Source organism: Myxine glutinosa, chromosome 4, assembly GCF_964187855.1.
Source record: "Myxine glutinosa chromosome 4, kmMyxGlut1.1, whole genome shotgun sequence".
NCBI lineage: Eukaryota > Metazoa > Chordata > Myxini > Myxiniformes > Myxinidae > Myxine > Myxine glutinosa.
The window spans coordinates 62,030,005-62,044,369 of record NC_136264.1 but is presented as its reverse complement, the minus strand read 5'-3'; the positions used below and the strand labels follow the sequence as shown (position 1 = coordinate 62,044,369).

Here is a 14,365-nt window from a genome sequence, read left to right as displayed (position 1 = left end):
AGTACATAATATCAGAAACATGTCAAGTGGGTGAAAACCACAACAGTGGGAGTGACGAATCCATAACACGACACACAGAGAATTACCAGTGAACTGGTGCTCAATTTGCCAACCTCGGAAGGATAACAGGCTGAGTCAACCCCCCTGGCATTAATTCAGCGATCGACCGGGATTCAAACCCAGGATCCTAGGATCCAAAGCCAGGACCCTCACTGCTAAGCCAACACCAGGCGAAGGGAGAGCGAAAATGTCATCGAGCGAGTCCTTTTGTCACCTGGCGTGTGACGTCAATCCTTTCTGTCCCAACCAGAGCCTCGTATCTTCTTGGTCTCTCGAACCTTCTCGCGCCTTCCCACGTCACTGGCACTCTTCCCCCCCAATGAACAACCTCCTTCTAAGTCGTGGTTTGGCACCTTCCACACTGATTGGCTGAAGGTTCGCGCCTTCCGCACCAACCAATCACACGTTCCCTAGGCGTGGCTCTAGCCTGACACGATGTTCGTCACTAGGCCAGCTGGTGGTGTGGCTGGCTGCGGCCCCATATGGCGGTGCCCCGATCTGGCTTCCTGCTTGTTTTCTTCCAAAGTCATTGTGGTGGAGGGGAATTAATTACTGTTGTGCACTAATGACCTATCTAAGTGTCTACAAGAATGCGTTGCCATAAGGGACACTGTTGGTGACAGAGGGGACGACAAACGAAGGAATTTTACCCATAATCCCTGCACTATTTAGCACGCCCCGCCCCCTTGTTGTGCAGACACCAATACAGCTTATACCGACATCTGGGCTAAACATAGAACTTATTACAGGTAGATTCCCTATCACGACAGACAAAGCATGATACCTATTCAGATCTACCTGGCTCTAGATATCCCTCTACCCAAATTCATAACAATACTTATTGCTGTTCAGGAGATAAAGGTTGGTCTGACCTTGTCTGTTGATTGGAAATGCGACATTTACTTTCGACTTGTGTCTGAATTGTGGAGCTTCGATGGCCAAATATCCTCTGAATGAGTGTCGGTTCTTGAATATTTGATGAGTTGTGGAAAAGTTGTGGTTGAAAAGTGAAAAGCTGATTGGTGCTTTGTGGGATTGTTGAAGCATTGCATCGTTGCACTGCTTGAAAGTGGCAGGCAAGTGGGTGCCCATGCTAGTAGCCTAACATTTACTTTGAAATATCTGGAAAAGTAATGGGAGGAAAGATTTTATGGACTCCAAAGTGTCTTGTACAGGGAGAGAAAGGGAGGTGCGTCAAATGCCAGGAGCATTCGTAGATATGTGCTCAGATTTGGTTCTGGCCACCCCGATTTGAGGAAAATTCAGGTTTAGCCATATTGTGGGGGGGGGGGGGGGGTGTCGGTTCCCATCCTGTGGTGGATGGATTGGATATGCAACAAGGGTGAATTGATTCGATTATGGTCTGGGTTCTGGATTTGAGAGTGGTTTGGTCTTAAAGTGTTTTTTCACGAATGAAAAATCGTCGAATGAAAGAATGGCATGATATTTCATAACATGGTGGACAGGCTATGGTGGGCCTATATGTAGAGTGTGTATATGATGTTCAAAGGCAGCTGCGATAGATTGGATTTGCTGAGCAGGTTGTGTGCCTGGGGCACAGGAGTTCATTTAAGTGCACGGTAAACATAGCAAGTGGTCACATGGTGTTGATGGCAGAGCGGGCGTGGGTAGAGAAGAACGTGTTATACTTGATGAATGTGATTATGGTTTTGAGGTCATTATATTTGATGAGCTACCCTGAAGGCAGCGCTCACGAGGAGTGTACCTCGCATTGTATACGTGCTGTCTATAGGCTATTATTACATAGGCAAATGAAATCAGAATTGTGAACTGCGAGTAAAGTTGACTGCCGGGAGCTTGGGATGTAAGGCCGGGGAATCAATTGGGGAGAAATGAGGTAGTTTTATTTCCCCAGGTAGTCATTGGGAAATGTGAGACTCGGTATCGTGCCGAAAGATAGGTGCAGGATGCACACCGGAGGTCGTGCTGCACGTGTACCAGGGCGTTTGGCATGGTCCGTGAAGGAGGTTGAAATGGTGACACACGCGGAGCTTGGGGTCTAGATATGTGAATGCTCTGTGCTGGGAGGTTGATCACGCACACTAGAGATATATGCATGCCTGGTTAGGTGATGTCGTGTGCGCTGAGTTCAAAGGGGAATGATGTCATTGCATTGGATTCTTTTGCGCGAGGGATGGGTCATGTGTTGGGCAAGGCCAGGTGATGAACAGAGGTTCGAACAATCAGGCTTAGCGATGCTTCAGTTGGATATTTGAAGTTCCTTGGTCTGCAGATTTTTAGAGGCACCCAAGTCTTGTCCCATTGACCGTGTCACATGTTTGTTGTGTGCTGGTCAAGGCGATGTGGAAGGACCACACGATTTGTTATTATGTGATGTGCACGTGTTGTGGGTTTTGATCCCTTTCCCCGGGATAAGCACCTTGTCAAACTCGGACAGTGTACAAGAGGTTTATTATCGATAAGAATACATGCATGGAAGATGTTGGCATATAAGCTAGTAACACCAAATGTAACATCACAGTGACATCATGGTCCTCCACAGCCGGCCCCAACATCTCAGCGAGCCACACCCCGTAGTCGGCTTATATACTTTCCTCCAGGACCAAAGAACTCAAAACAACATCCTTTGTTCATCCATTCCCAAAGACAGACTGCCGCCCCGAAGAGAAACTATACAAAGTTGACAAGCCTCATTAGGCAACAATGTTTCACCAAGGCTAAGCATGGGATATTGTGTCAACAGTTTCTCAAAGTCAGACAACCAGCCACCAGGGAAATAGGCCACAGTGTAACACTGCTGCCCCCGTCAGGATAGGGAGTTGATGAAACCCCCTACAAAACCTCCCTTGAATAAACATCTTTAATAGAGAGATTTATTATCACCCGGGTACCACTAGGGATTTCATAAAAAATATTGTCTGTTATTCACGATCCACCTTGTACCCCATAGAGTAAGTGATGAACCCCTCTTCCGTCAAGAGAACTCACTTGTGCAATGGGGTGCTTCAAGCCCTTCCTCTATGAAGCGGGGTTGGTGGATTGCAAACGATAGGCAAATACCTCTATGGTCCCTTTTCCCTTAAAGGCTTTGTAGACCAAGAGAGAAAGAGAAAGAGAGCATTTCCGTTATAGGGAAACAATATAAAAACAAAGTGGTTATACCAAATATATATGAATGATTATTCCATGGCATAAAAGGTTAAAAGATTACAAAGTTTGAAAGCAAAGTCATTTTAAAGCATGTGGGTAGAACAGTCTCCCATACACAAAAGCAAAAACAACCAAAACCCCATTAAATAGGCAGGGTCTTTTAAAATGACATTGCAAGTGTAAAAGCAAGTCTCCGATTAGTAGCAGGCCTCTGTCTTTATTTCTCAGTTGAAGTGAAGTGTTAATAAAGCTTTTTGGTTGTAAAAGGCAATGTTGTACTTTTAAATATAGTGGCGACCAGCAACGCCTTTATTGAAAACACCAGCCCTCCTTTCATGAGGCTTTCCCCATTATATTTCAAGCAGGACTTCGCACAATCTTCGCCACTCTCACTCGTTTCGCGTTCGGACCGTAGGCTTGCTCCAGAACTGCTTCCACCTACCGCATGGTCTGTGTAGTTAACTCTTGGATATAGTCTATTGTGCCGGCTGTGCAAGATTTAGCTAAATCAGGGTCAAGGGTTGAGGGCAAGGCGGAGTGGAAAGAGGAAGGTGGCAGATCTTGAACCCTTGCACCGTTCTCGTACAGGGATGAATGGAGTGGCAGTTCTTGTATGGGGATGCCTTGTCCATCTTCCTCCAATTCCCTGGCCACCATGTGTTGTTCACCTGCACCTGCCTCGCAAAACTTACTGATACACACACAGATCAATACCTTTAAGCACCCAATCACAAGGATGATCGTTATTAGGAGTCCCACGGCGATCATCAGCCAGTGACCTACCTTTGCTCCCCATCCTCCAAAGATGCTTTCCAACCAGAGCCTATTCTCCACTTCTCTCTGTCCAATATTTCATCCTTCAAATTGGTACTTATCTCCCTCATCTTCTTGATGGCTGCCTGCACTCCCTGTGTCAGGTCTGGAATCCACGCACAATAACTACCTTCAACAAATCCGCAAACGCCACTCTTTTCCACTAAAAGTAAGTCAAGTGCCACTCTATTTTGCATTATCATTGTTCGTATCTCCACCACAGCATCTAACAATGCATGATCTGCCGCCTTTGACTCATTGGCCACCTTCTCCAACACAGATGCCAGTTTATCTAGTTGATAACTGTTCATCACCGTACCTGCTCCCGGAAAGAAAAAGCTTAGTGCCTTCTCCCATCCTGACCCGTGCAATGTCGTTTGGACGTCCACATCCCATGAGGACCTCTTTCGTCTAATCTGTCCGGCCTTCATGACATACCCTTCTTCCTTGTCGAAAGTAAATTTCGAGTTTCCAATCAACAGACAATGTCAGACCAACCTTTATCTCCCAAACCTGAACAGCAATAAGTATACAACAACTTATATACAAACTATTTCTACATCTTTACCAAGATATCCAACATGAACAATATTTAAACCAACCAGACATTTTACAAATACTTAAACCGAAATCCACATTGTAATGAAAATCCAATCAAAATATTGTAGCGGTTACCTTATTCGCATGTCGCGGTTAACTTATTCGCATGTCGCGGTTAACTTATTCGCATGTGACAGTTACCTTATGTTTGGTCATAATCCACGTGCATGGGCCTGTGGGGCTTTTGGTTGTGTGGAAGTGACGCACGCGCGGTTGTGGAGCCACGCCCTCCGAAGAGGGTTTTGGCTTTATAAAAGCTGTACCACTTCCGTTCGCCTTGGGAGTGCTGGAGATTTCTGTACGAATAAACGAGCTTCGAACCCTACGAAATGGTCTCGTCTGCTTGCCTTCCGCAACTCCTAAACTGGTGACCCCGGCTGCCCCCGAACGGATTCGGGGGCTGCAAACGAACACGGCAAGCACGCCCTGGCCAGGGAAGCCAACTAAACTGGTGACCCCGGCTTCTCCTGAACGGATTCGGGCGGAGTTTCAAACGCAGTTTCGATCGAGCTGCTGGAGTTTCGGAAATGACGAGCGGCCATGTGGTCCGCGCACTGCGCTCGGCTCCTCCTCTACGACCAGAGGGGCGAGCCTGCTCCAGGACCCTCCGAAGGACCGCAGTTACGAGATGTGGGTGGCACTGCTGCTCATCTCTTGCGCGCGCACTGACGTTGGCGGCACGGCTGCTTCGTTACCTTCGCGCGCACTGCTGCTCGCAACTCGCGCAACTACTACTCCTGCTCTGAAACCTTGGGAGGCCCGCGAGGAACCTCGGCAGCCTCCCCCGAGGCCTTGAGCAGCCCCTCGGTCGGGTCAACCCCACGGCGGCGTTTTTTCACGCGTACCGAGGCCGAGCACTGCTCGAGCCTTCTCGGCACTGCCGAGCGCGCCTGCGAACTACGTACATGCCCGTGAGAGTGCATTCTGGGGGGGGGGGGGGGGGGGGAGCGAATGTAGCGGTTACCTTATTCGCATGTCATGGTTAACTTATTCGCATGTCACGGTTAACTTATTCGCATGTGACAGTTACCTTATGTTTGGTCATAATCCACGTGCACGGGCCTGTGGTGCTTTTGGTTGTGTGGAAGTGACGCACGCGTGGTTGTGGAGCCACGCCATCCGAAGAGGGTTTTGGCTTTATAAAAGCTGTACCACTTCCGTTCGCCTTGGGAGTGCTGGAGATTTCTGTACGAATAAACGAGCTTCGAACCCTACGAAATTTTCTCGTCTTCTCGCCTTCTGCAACTCCTAAAATATAATCAATTTTAACAACACTAAGCACTAATCCCTGACCGATCACTACACAAGACAGAGCTCAAATTATCGTGGAAGAAATCAATCCCTCTGGTTGGTTGCATCCCCATACAAGCTTTATCTTTATACCTATTGTGGCGGTGTGTGTGGCTGACCATGGCATGTGTGTAATTTATCATTTGACCATCCATCATTGCAAAAATAGCAGTCAATAAACATTTTTTCCGTTACCATTCCTTTTATCCATCGGTTTCAAGACCTTTCCATCATCCATCTTAAAACAACCATTTGCCACAGCAAAATGCTCCATCCTATTCGACTTTATCTTCCCATCTCGGCACTTACTCTTCCCATCTCCTCATGCATATGTAATATGTCGATGGTTAAAAGATTAACTGCGACTGTTTTATGGGCTTATATATTCGTGCGGCAGCACTATTAATCTTCTGGTGGTCAAATACCTTCTAAATAAGGTACTCTTGCCTGACCCTCCTCTGGTACAAATTTAAACTCGAACCTTTAGGTCAGACACAGTTTTGTCTGCCAGGCTGCAAATATTAAAGTCTTATCAGCAGCACATTTCTTTGCTCCACACTTGGTTTGACTCCTTCTGTCAGAAATTATCCATCCTATAGATTGGATAAGAGTCCGTTCATGTCACTTCATTAACCCGTTTTTATTTGTACAACAACGAAAACTGCCACCTCGCTTATGCGCCATTTAATGATGTCATTCTCAAGCATATCATCCACTTCCTTTTTAAGATTACAAAATTATCAATCAAGTCTATGACTTCACCTTACTGTTAGGGGTCAAATGACCCCAATTTCAGATCTACCATGTTAATCAACCTCGGACAGATATTATCCCTAATGTGGTCAAGTTTTAATGGTCATTTCACATCTCACTGTGTTTTTATGCATTCACCAAACCTTTTCGTGAATATGTTTCAAACATACTGCCCTTGAGATGTTTTCATTCCTCTGGAATGTTTGCAAGCTTTCACAGCCTCTAGAGCCTAGCTTGTCTCAAGCAATGCCTGAGTACGAATGGACAGCCGGCCAGCACTCACACTCATCCGTGTCTTCAATTTAATGTAAATACACAAAAACAATACAAGAGCTCTATATTTCAACCGACATTTTCATTTAGCATTTCAAAAATTATAAAACAATGTTCCTTTATCTTGGCTTCTTGCTGCCCTCGGTTAGACTCGCTCATCCAATCCTATTAGAAGAGTCCCAGACCCCTTTTCCTACTTGTGGAACCCAATTCCATTAGAGATCCCAGATCCCTTCTGTCCACCCAGGTTCACTGAACCTTTTGCCAATAAAATGATTCAACTCTATGTTCCAGATCGCATCACTCATGAAGTCAGAACAGCGCAAACAGAGCAAGTTTTGGCAGATGCTAAGCATACAAAGAACATGGAAGGGAACCTATAACGGTCCCCTTACCCTGGTCCTTGGTGACCACCAGCTCGCATCTCCTCCATTGTCTCGGTCCTCCGTCCACCGGGATGTTGCGACCCTGCCAACCTTGATTTTGCAGGTGGCAAGCCCGCTTCCATTGCTGGCTGTAATTTCTTCACTTCTCCAATGGTATTTTTAGCTGTTTCTGGCCTACCCTTTAAGCTATCCCTTTTAAATTCCCCCTCTCTGCGGTGGCGTTCTTCTGTCCATAAGGTAAATACTTGCCAATCTACCTTACCTTTAGTTCCTAGCCTTGGCTCTCTTCCTCAACTCCTGACGTAAGTTTTCAATGCATTTTCTACTGAACGATCCTCCGACCGGGAATTCGTGATGAAAGATTATTTCACTTTTGCAGAAGCAATTTGTGCTACAACACTGACAAGTGCGGACAACATAATCCCATCCTTTGATATACAAAGTTAGTTAACATATGTCCCACTGATGGAGACTATTGATATATGTGCACATCTGCTATATCACAGTAATCTGGAACATCTGCATATCTCAGCACAAGTCTTTGTGGAGTTGATGAACACAGCAACGAGGCAAGTGGAATTTAGTTTCAACAACATCATGTATGTCCAAACTGATGGTGTCGCCATGGTTTCCCCATTAGGTCCAGTGCTTCTTTGTGGGCTATCATGAAAAGCAGAAACTTACTGGTCTGCAAGGTGTGGATGCTCACATCCTATACTATCGGTATGTTGAAGACATTTTTGCTTTGTTTGAGTCTCAGATGGCTTGTGATGCATTCTTGACACAACTCAACACTCTCCATCCAGCGCTGAAGTTCACCATGGAACTGGAATCTTCAAAGACTTTACCATTCTTGGATGTGTTGGTCGAAAGATCCTCCGCACTCGGGTTGACTACATCCAACTACCGGAAGCCTACCTTCACTGGGCAGTATACTCGTTGGGAATCCGACAGCTTCACGAGATGCTTGCCTTGATCAGCATCCTTGTGAACAGAGCTCGGAGGATCTGCTCACCTTATCTTCCTTCTGAAATGGACAAAATCATGAATATACTCGGTGACAATGGTTATCTGGAGTATATAGTCTGGGATCCGAGGCCTGGAAATGTGTAAAAAAGTGATTTTGAAGTGACACCCCTGCTATAAAATGTTTGACCCCTAGGTCATGTCTGTGGGGGTGTTAGCCACCAGAAAAGTGACTTTAGCAAGGTAGTTTGGATTGCGCGAATTCTGTAAGGACGTTTTTAAACTTGTGGCGTCAACTGTAAAAAAGCAAGAAATTTAGGGGTAGGGGGAATTCAATTGACCATATATCCCATAATACAGGGGTGAGTGCAACAAATTACCACTCATTCTTTTTGTTATAAAGTTGGCTTTTATATGAAACATGATTCAACGTGATTGGACCATCCATGAGGTCAGCAGAGGTCAAAAGGTCACGGAAAGTGGGTTAAGCTGAAAATTTAGCTCCTTTATCAAATAATTCACATATGTATATGTCACAATATGTTCTTTGCATCCCTCTACTGTTTCTGGCCTATATTGATCGTAATAGTGATGGTTTACTGTGGTGGTTGATGCTTTTCATCTTCTGTGTGGTGCTAGGGATTATTATGCTACATTTGTTTCAGCAACTTGCTTCACTCTTGCTGATCTTTATGATTACCATAGATCTTCAGCCTCCCTAGCTGGAGCAAGCTTCCTTCTTGTCAATTATTATTTACCACTCAACCAACGACATATCGAAATTCCCGTGTGGAAGCACTGAATGACATATCGAAAGTGAAACCGGTAGCCATATTCCTTTTTCTGTCAGGAGCTGAATGGAATGCTGATTCCCGTCCAAAAACCGTAAAGTAAGAGCGAAATATGAACTTAGAATAGTTAGATAAGAACATTATATAGTTAGGAATATTTTGTACATATTTTCCTGTCATTAAAGCAATTTATCGGTTCACTAGCGTTCGAGAGAAAAGTCTTAGTAAATTTGACTAGTTTCCTCATTGATTATTTTCCACATGTTTTCCTGTCATTCCAGCAATTATCGGTTTACTAGCGTTCGAGAGAAAAGTATAGGTAAATTTGACTAGTTTCCTCATTGAATCTTGAAATGTTATAACGTTGTGAAATCATGATATTTACGAATCTAATATATTTCACAGTCAACCCTGATTTACTACACGTGATGGTGTTGATTGGTTTTGTGTGGCATGGGGAATATGTTTCATTCTGGCCTGGCACCAGGTTCGCCCGAAGATTCGCCTGATGTGAATACAACATTATTAATTTTGTTCCATTTGTGGATTGTATTAAGTCTTAGAGTGTCTTTTTATTTCTTACAGGTGCTGACCCCTGGCGTATAAAGATGGGACCTGTGGCTGTGATAGCTGGTAAAGGAAACAAACGCAAACTCTCTTCTAGTGTAAGTGACGATTCGAAATGTATCGTCTGCCAAAGTACAACAGATGATCAGGGACCTCTGTATAACCTGACGAAGAGAGGGTTCACAACATTCAAGAACGCGGTGGAAATAAGGAAGGATGACGTTTACAGCAGAGTGTGGGACGATCTGCAGAATCAGGACCAATTTCTTTCAAAAGGACCAATGTGTCACGAAAAATGCCGCAGTAGTTACACCCTCAAACGGACTTTGGACAATCTAGTATCCGCCAAATGGCTTAAAGCCGAGCAAGGAGAAACATCAGGTGAACGGGAGGGCAGGAGGAGTTTAACGGACTTTAAGGCAGTGTGTTTCCTGTGTGAAAGGGAACGCGATTCCAAAGGCGATAGGACATTAACTTTAGTCAGCACAGTTGACAGGCAGAAGTCAATCCATGATAAGGCAAAGGTGTTGAGGGATGAGGCGGTCCTCTTGAAAATTGAGGGCCATGGTGATTATTGTCTTGACCTCATAGCTAACGATTTCCGCTATCACTTGAGGTGTATGAACAATTTCATGAACAGATGATGTAAAGCTTCGGAACAGACATGTGACAGTAAAGGTGTCACTGAATATGACAAAGGCTTCCAAATGCTTGTTTCAGAAATTTCACCTGGACTTCTTATTAATAAGCATGTCTACCACCTTGGCCAGCTGACCAATAGATTTACGGAACTTCTCTCACAACAGGATGTAGTCAGTAAGAAACCCTACAGAACTGATAGGTTGAAAAAGCGATTGTTGAAGCACTTTGAGTCTGACATTCGATCCTTCACTTGCGACAGATAAACTAATGAACATATCCACAGGTCAGATTATTGCAGCAACTACCCTGGTAGATGCCAAACGTCTAGGCTTGGAGGCAATGGATGCTGCCACGATGACGAATGCAGACAAGATTGTCCAACCAAAGATAGAAACATTCGCCACGCATCTGAAGAAAAGTAAGAAAAAGATGGACACTGTGAAAGAAGTCATCAGAGAGGAGAGTGCAGTGACAAGGGCACTTTGTTTCGCACAGGACCTGAGTGATGAGGCACGGACTGAGGCATTTAGTTACGAATGGCTTGAGTACCCTCCCTCGTTGTTTGAGCCAGAGAAGAATGGATTTTCCATGCGCAAAGGTTGCAAATCAACTATCTACCCACTCTACAGGCAGAGGTTGCCGAGTCATGGGAACCGTTAAAAGAGTTGCCTCCTTCTGCATCTGATGCAGTTTATGTAGTCGATGCAATGGCATTCATCCAGCGGTTCAACACACTTGGTTCGAGTACATTTGACCAACTTCAGGAAAGGTACAGGAACAAACTCTTGAACATGAAACCCAGACATTGCACTGAAGTGCATTTCGTGGGCGATCAATATGATTTTGGGTTAAAGAGTCTAAAAGGGGATGAACGCCAGAGACGGGAGTCAAATACCAACTTGCCAGAGTTTGTTCCAGCGGACATCATGAAAATCCCTGATTGGAACACATTCCTGTCAAACCCTTGTAACAAGACCAATCTGCTGTCGTATCTTGCTTCACGTTGGTCCCAGGAGTCATCCTGGCCTGATGGCTTCTGCCTGGTCCTTGGGGTCAACGCCCAGGCAACTCGTGTGACGCAGACGGAACATACCAATGTTGATGAGCTGTACTGCCCTAACCACGAGGAGGCGGACACCAGAATCTTTGCTCACATTGCTAGCTGTGACAACAGCGTAGTTGTCATTCAGGCTACAGATACAGATATCATCGTCTTGTCAATGTATCATTTCCCTCGGTTGACAAACGTTGTTGAGTTATGGGTGGAAAAGGATGATCTGTTCCTCCCCATTCATGACTTGGTGAATGAGTTGGCCAAAGCAGTTGGAAAGGACGTATTGGCACTCACAGACACAATGCTCATCTCCTACATTCTGTCAGGTTGTGATTCGGTGAGCTATCCTTTCAAACGGGGTAAGAAGAGAGCAGTGAAAGTCGCACTCCAGCACGTTGACAAACAGCCAGCGTTGTCCAATTTCATCCGACATGAATCCGGACCTTCTGCACATGATCAGGTGATAACTGAAGCACGAAGCTTCTTTTGTGATCTCTACGGCAAGCCAGGGTATTCATCCCTGGATAAGCTCCGCGCCCACTTGTTTGCATCTAGCAAACTAGATCTGCGCTTCCTTCCTCCAACAGAAGATGCTTTTCACTTCCACGTTCACAGGAGCCTTTGTCAGATCAGCTTATACAAGCAAGCTTCACTCAGCAATCCAGTGCTTCTTCCACCTGAAGAGTATGGCAGGCATGTGGATGGTGACAGGTTAATTCCTGTCATGAAGAGCAAGCCATCAAAGCCTTCTGCTGTGAAGTTGAAGTACTGCAAATGTAAGAAGAAACCGAACTGCCTGAGGAATTGCCCTTGTGCGAAAGCTGGAGTACCATGCATCATTGCATGTGCCTGCAATGGCGACAGAGAAAAATGTGGACGGCTTCTGACTGATGACGGTGATGATGATGAGTAAATAGAGGTAATGACACTTTTCTAGACAGTATGTGGTATGACTTGTCGTTTTAAAACATGTTGAAGAGTACCATGCAAATATATAGTGTGAATGCCCGATTTTGGTGATTTTTTAAAAGTTATGCAAATCTAAAGTGACATACATGCCAGTAAGTTAAGTTCAGTTGGGGCATTTCTTTCCCAAAAACATGAGGGGTACAAACAACATATTTTGGGTGTAAAAGTTTGGCTATATTGAGCTTGAAGTAGGAAAAATGTGATTTTATTTACTAAAGGAGATAAACTTTTAGCTTAACCCACTTTCCGTGACCTTTTGACCTCTGCTGACCTCATGGATGGTCCAATCACGTTGAATCATGTTTCATATAAAAGCCAACTTTATAACAAAAAGAATGAGTGGTAATTTGTTGCACTCACCCCTGTATTATGGGATATATGGTCAATTGAATTTCCCCTGCCCCTAAATTTCTTGCTTTTTTACAGTTGACGCCCCAAGTTTTAAAATGTCCCTACAGAATTCGCGCAATCCAAACTACCTTGCTAAAGTCACTTTTCTGGTGGTTAACACCCCCACAGACATGATCTAGGGGGTCAAACATTTTATAGCAGGGGTGTCACTTCAAAATCAAATTTTGAGGTCTCGGATCCCAGACTAATATGTACTTATAATGGAGCAAGTGTTTGTATGTATGTCCGCTCTTCACCCATTGGTTGGACAGCTGACCTGACTCCACCCGCAAATGTAACCTGAAATACTTACCCCAGAGGACCCAAAATACCCCCTCCCCCTCAACAACCCGAGGATCTACAAAACAGAGAAGACCGAGAGGACCCAAAATACCCAGAGGACCCTAAATACCCAATGTACCCTTGCCTGACCCTCCTCTGGTACAAATTTAAACTCGAACCTTTAGGTCAGACACAGTTTTGTCCGCCAGGCTGCAAATATTAAAGTCTTATCAGCAGCACATTTCTTTGCTCCACACTTGGTTTGACTCCTTCTGTCATATAAATTATCCATCCTATAGATTGGATAAGAGTCCGTTCATGTCACTTCATTAACCCGTTTTTATTTGTACAACAACGAAAACTGCCACCTCGCTTATGCGCCATTTAATGATGTCATTATCAAGCATATCATCCACTTCCTTTTTAAGATTACAAAATTATCAATCAAGTCTATGACTTCACCTTACTGTTAGGGGTCAAATGACCCCAATCTCATTGACTCCGAGAACCCCTCTAAAGACTCCGAGAACCCAAAGGACTCAGAGGAACCAAAAGAGCCAATAGACCTAAAATACCCCAAAGACCTAAAATACTTAAAAGACCCAATGGACCTCAAAAAACCAAAATACCCCAAAGACCCAAAAGACCCAAAAGACCCCGAAACCATTTGAAGACCCTGAAGACCCAAGATAACCAAAAGACCCTGAATAACCTTAAAGACCCTGAGGATTCAAAAGATCCTGAAGACCCTGAGGACCCTTAAATACCCCATAGACCCAGAAGACCCAAAACACCCTCAATAAACAAAATACTCCAAAGAACCTTAAATACCCCAAATACTATGAAGACCCAAAAGACCCTTAAATACCCCAAAGACCCTTAAAGACACAAAATACCCCCAAAGACCCTGACGACCCAAGATAACCAAAAGACCATGAAGACCCAAAAAACCCTGAATACCCTTGAAGACCCAAAGGACCCAAAATACCTGAAGACCCAAAATACTTCAAAGACCCTCAAAGACCCAATATATCCCAAAAATCCCAGAAGACTCAAAGGTCCGAAAAGACAAAAAGACCCGGAAGACCATGAAAGACCCAAAAGGTCAAAAGACCCAATGGAACCCAAAGACCCAAAATACTCCAAAGACCCTTAAAAATCCAAAATACTCCAAAGACCCTTAAAGACCCCAAAGACCCTTAAATACCCCAAATACCAAAAAGACCACAAAGACAGAAAAGACCCAAAAGACCCCAAAGATCCTTAAATTCCCAAAAAACTCCAAAGAATAAAAAGACCCCAAAGAATGAAAAGGCCCCAAAGACTGAAAAGACCAGGAAGATTCAAAAGACAATCAATACCCAAAAAACTTAAAAGACCCTGGAGACCCAAAAAAA

The 14,365-nt window shown here is 44.6% G+C and overlaps 1 protein-coding gene across 1 annotated transcript; it reads right to left on the bottom strand.

Moving 5' to 3' along the window:
- Positions 1–1,364: 1,364 nt before the first annotated feature.
- LOC144891722 (uncharacterized) lies at positions 1,365–5,545 on the bottom strand. Its single transcript, XM_078775778.1, has 2 exons — positions 3,976–5,545; positions 1,365–3,883 (listed from the first exon to the last, which is right to left on the bottom strand). The coding sequence occupies exons 1-2, from the start codon at positions 4,434–4,436 to the stop codon at positions 3,631–3,633; spliced, it is 714 nt and encodes a 237-aa protein (XP_078631904.1). The 5' UTR covers positions 4,437–5,545; the 3' UTR covers positions 1,365–3,630.
- Between the last annotated feature and the right edge of the window lie 8,820 nt (positions 5,546–14,365).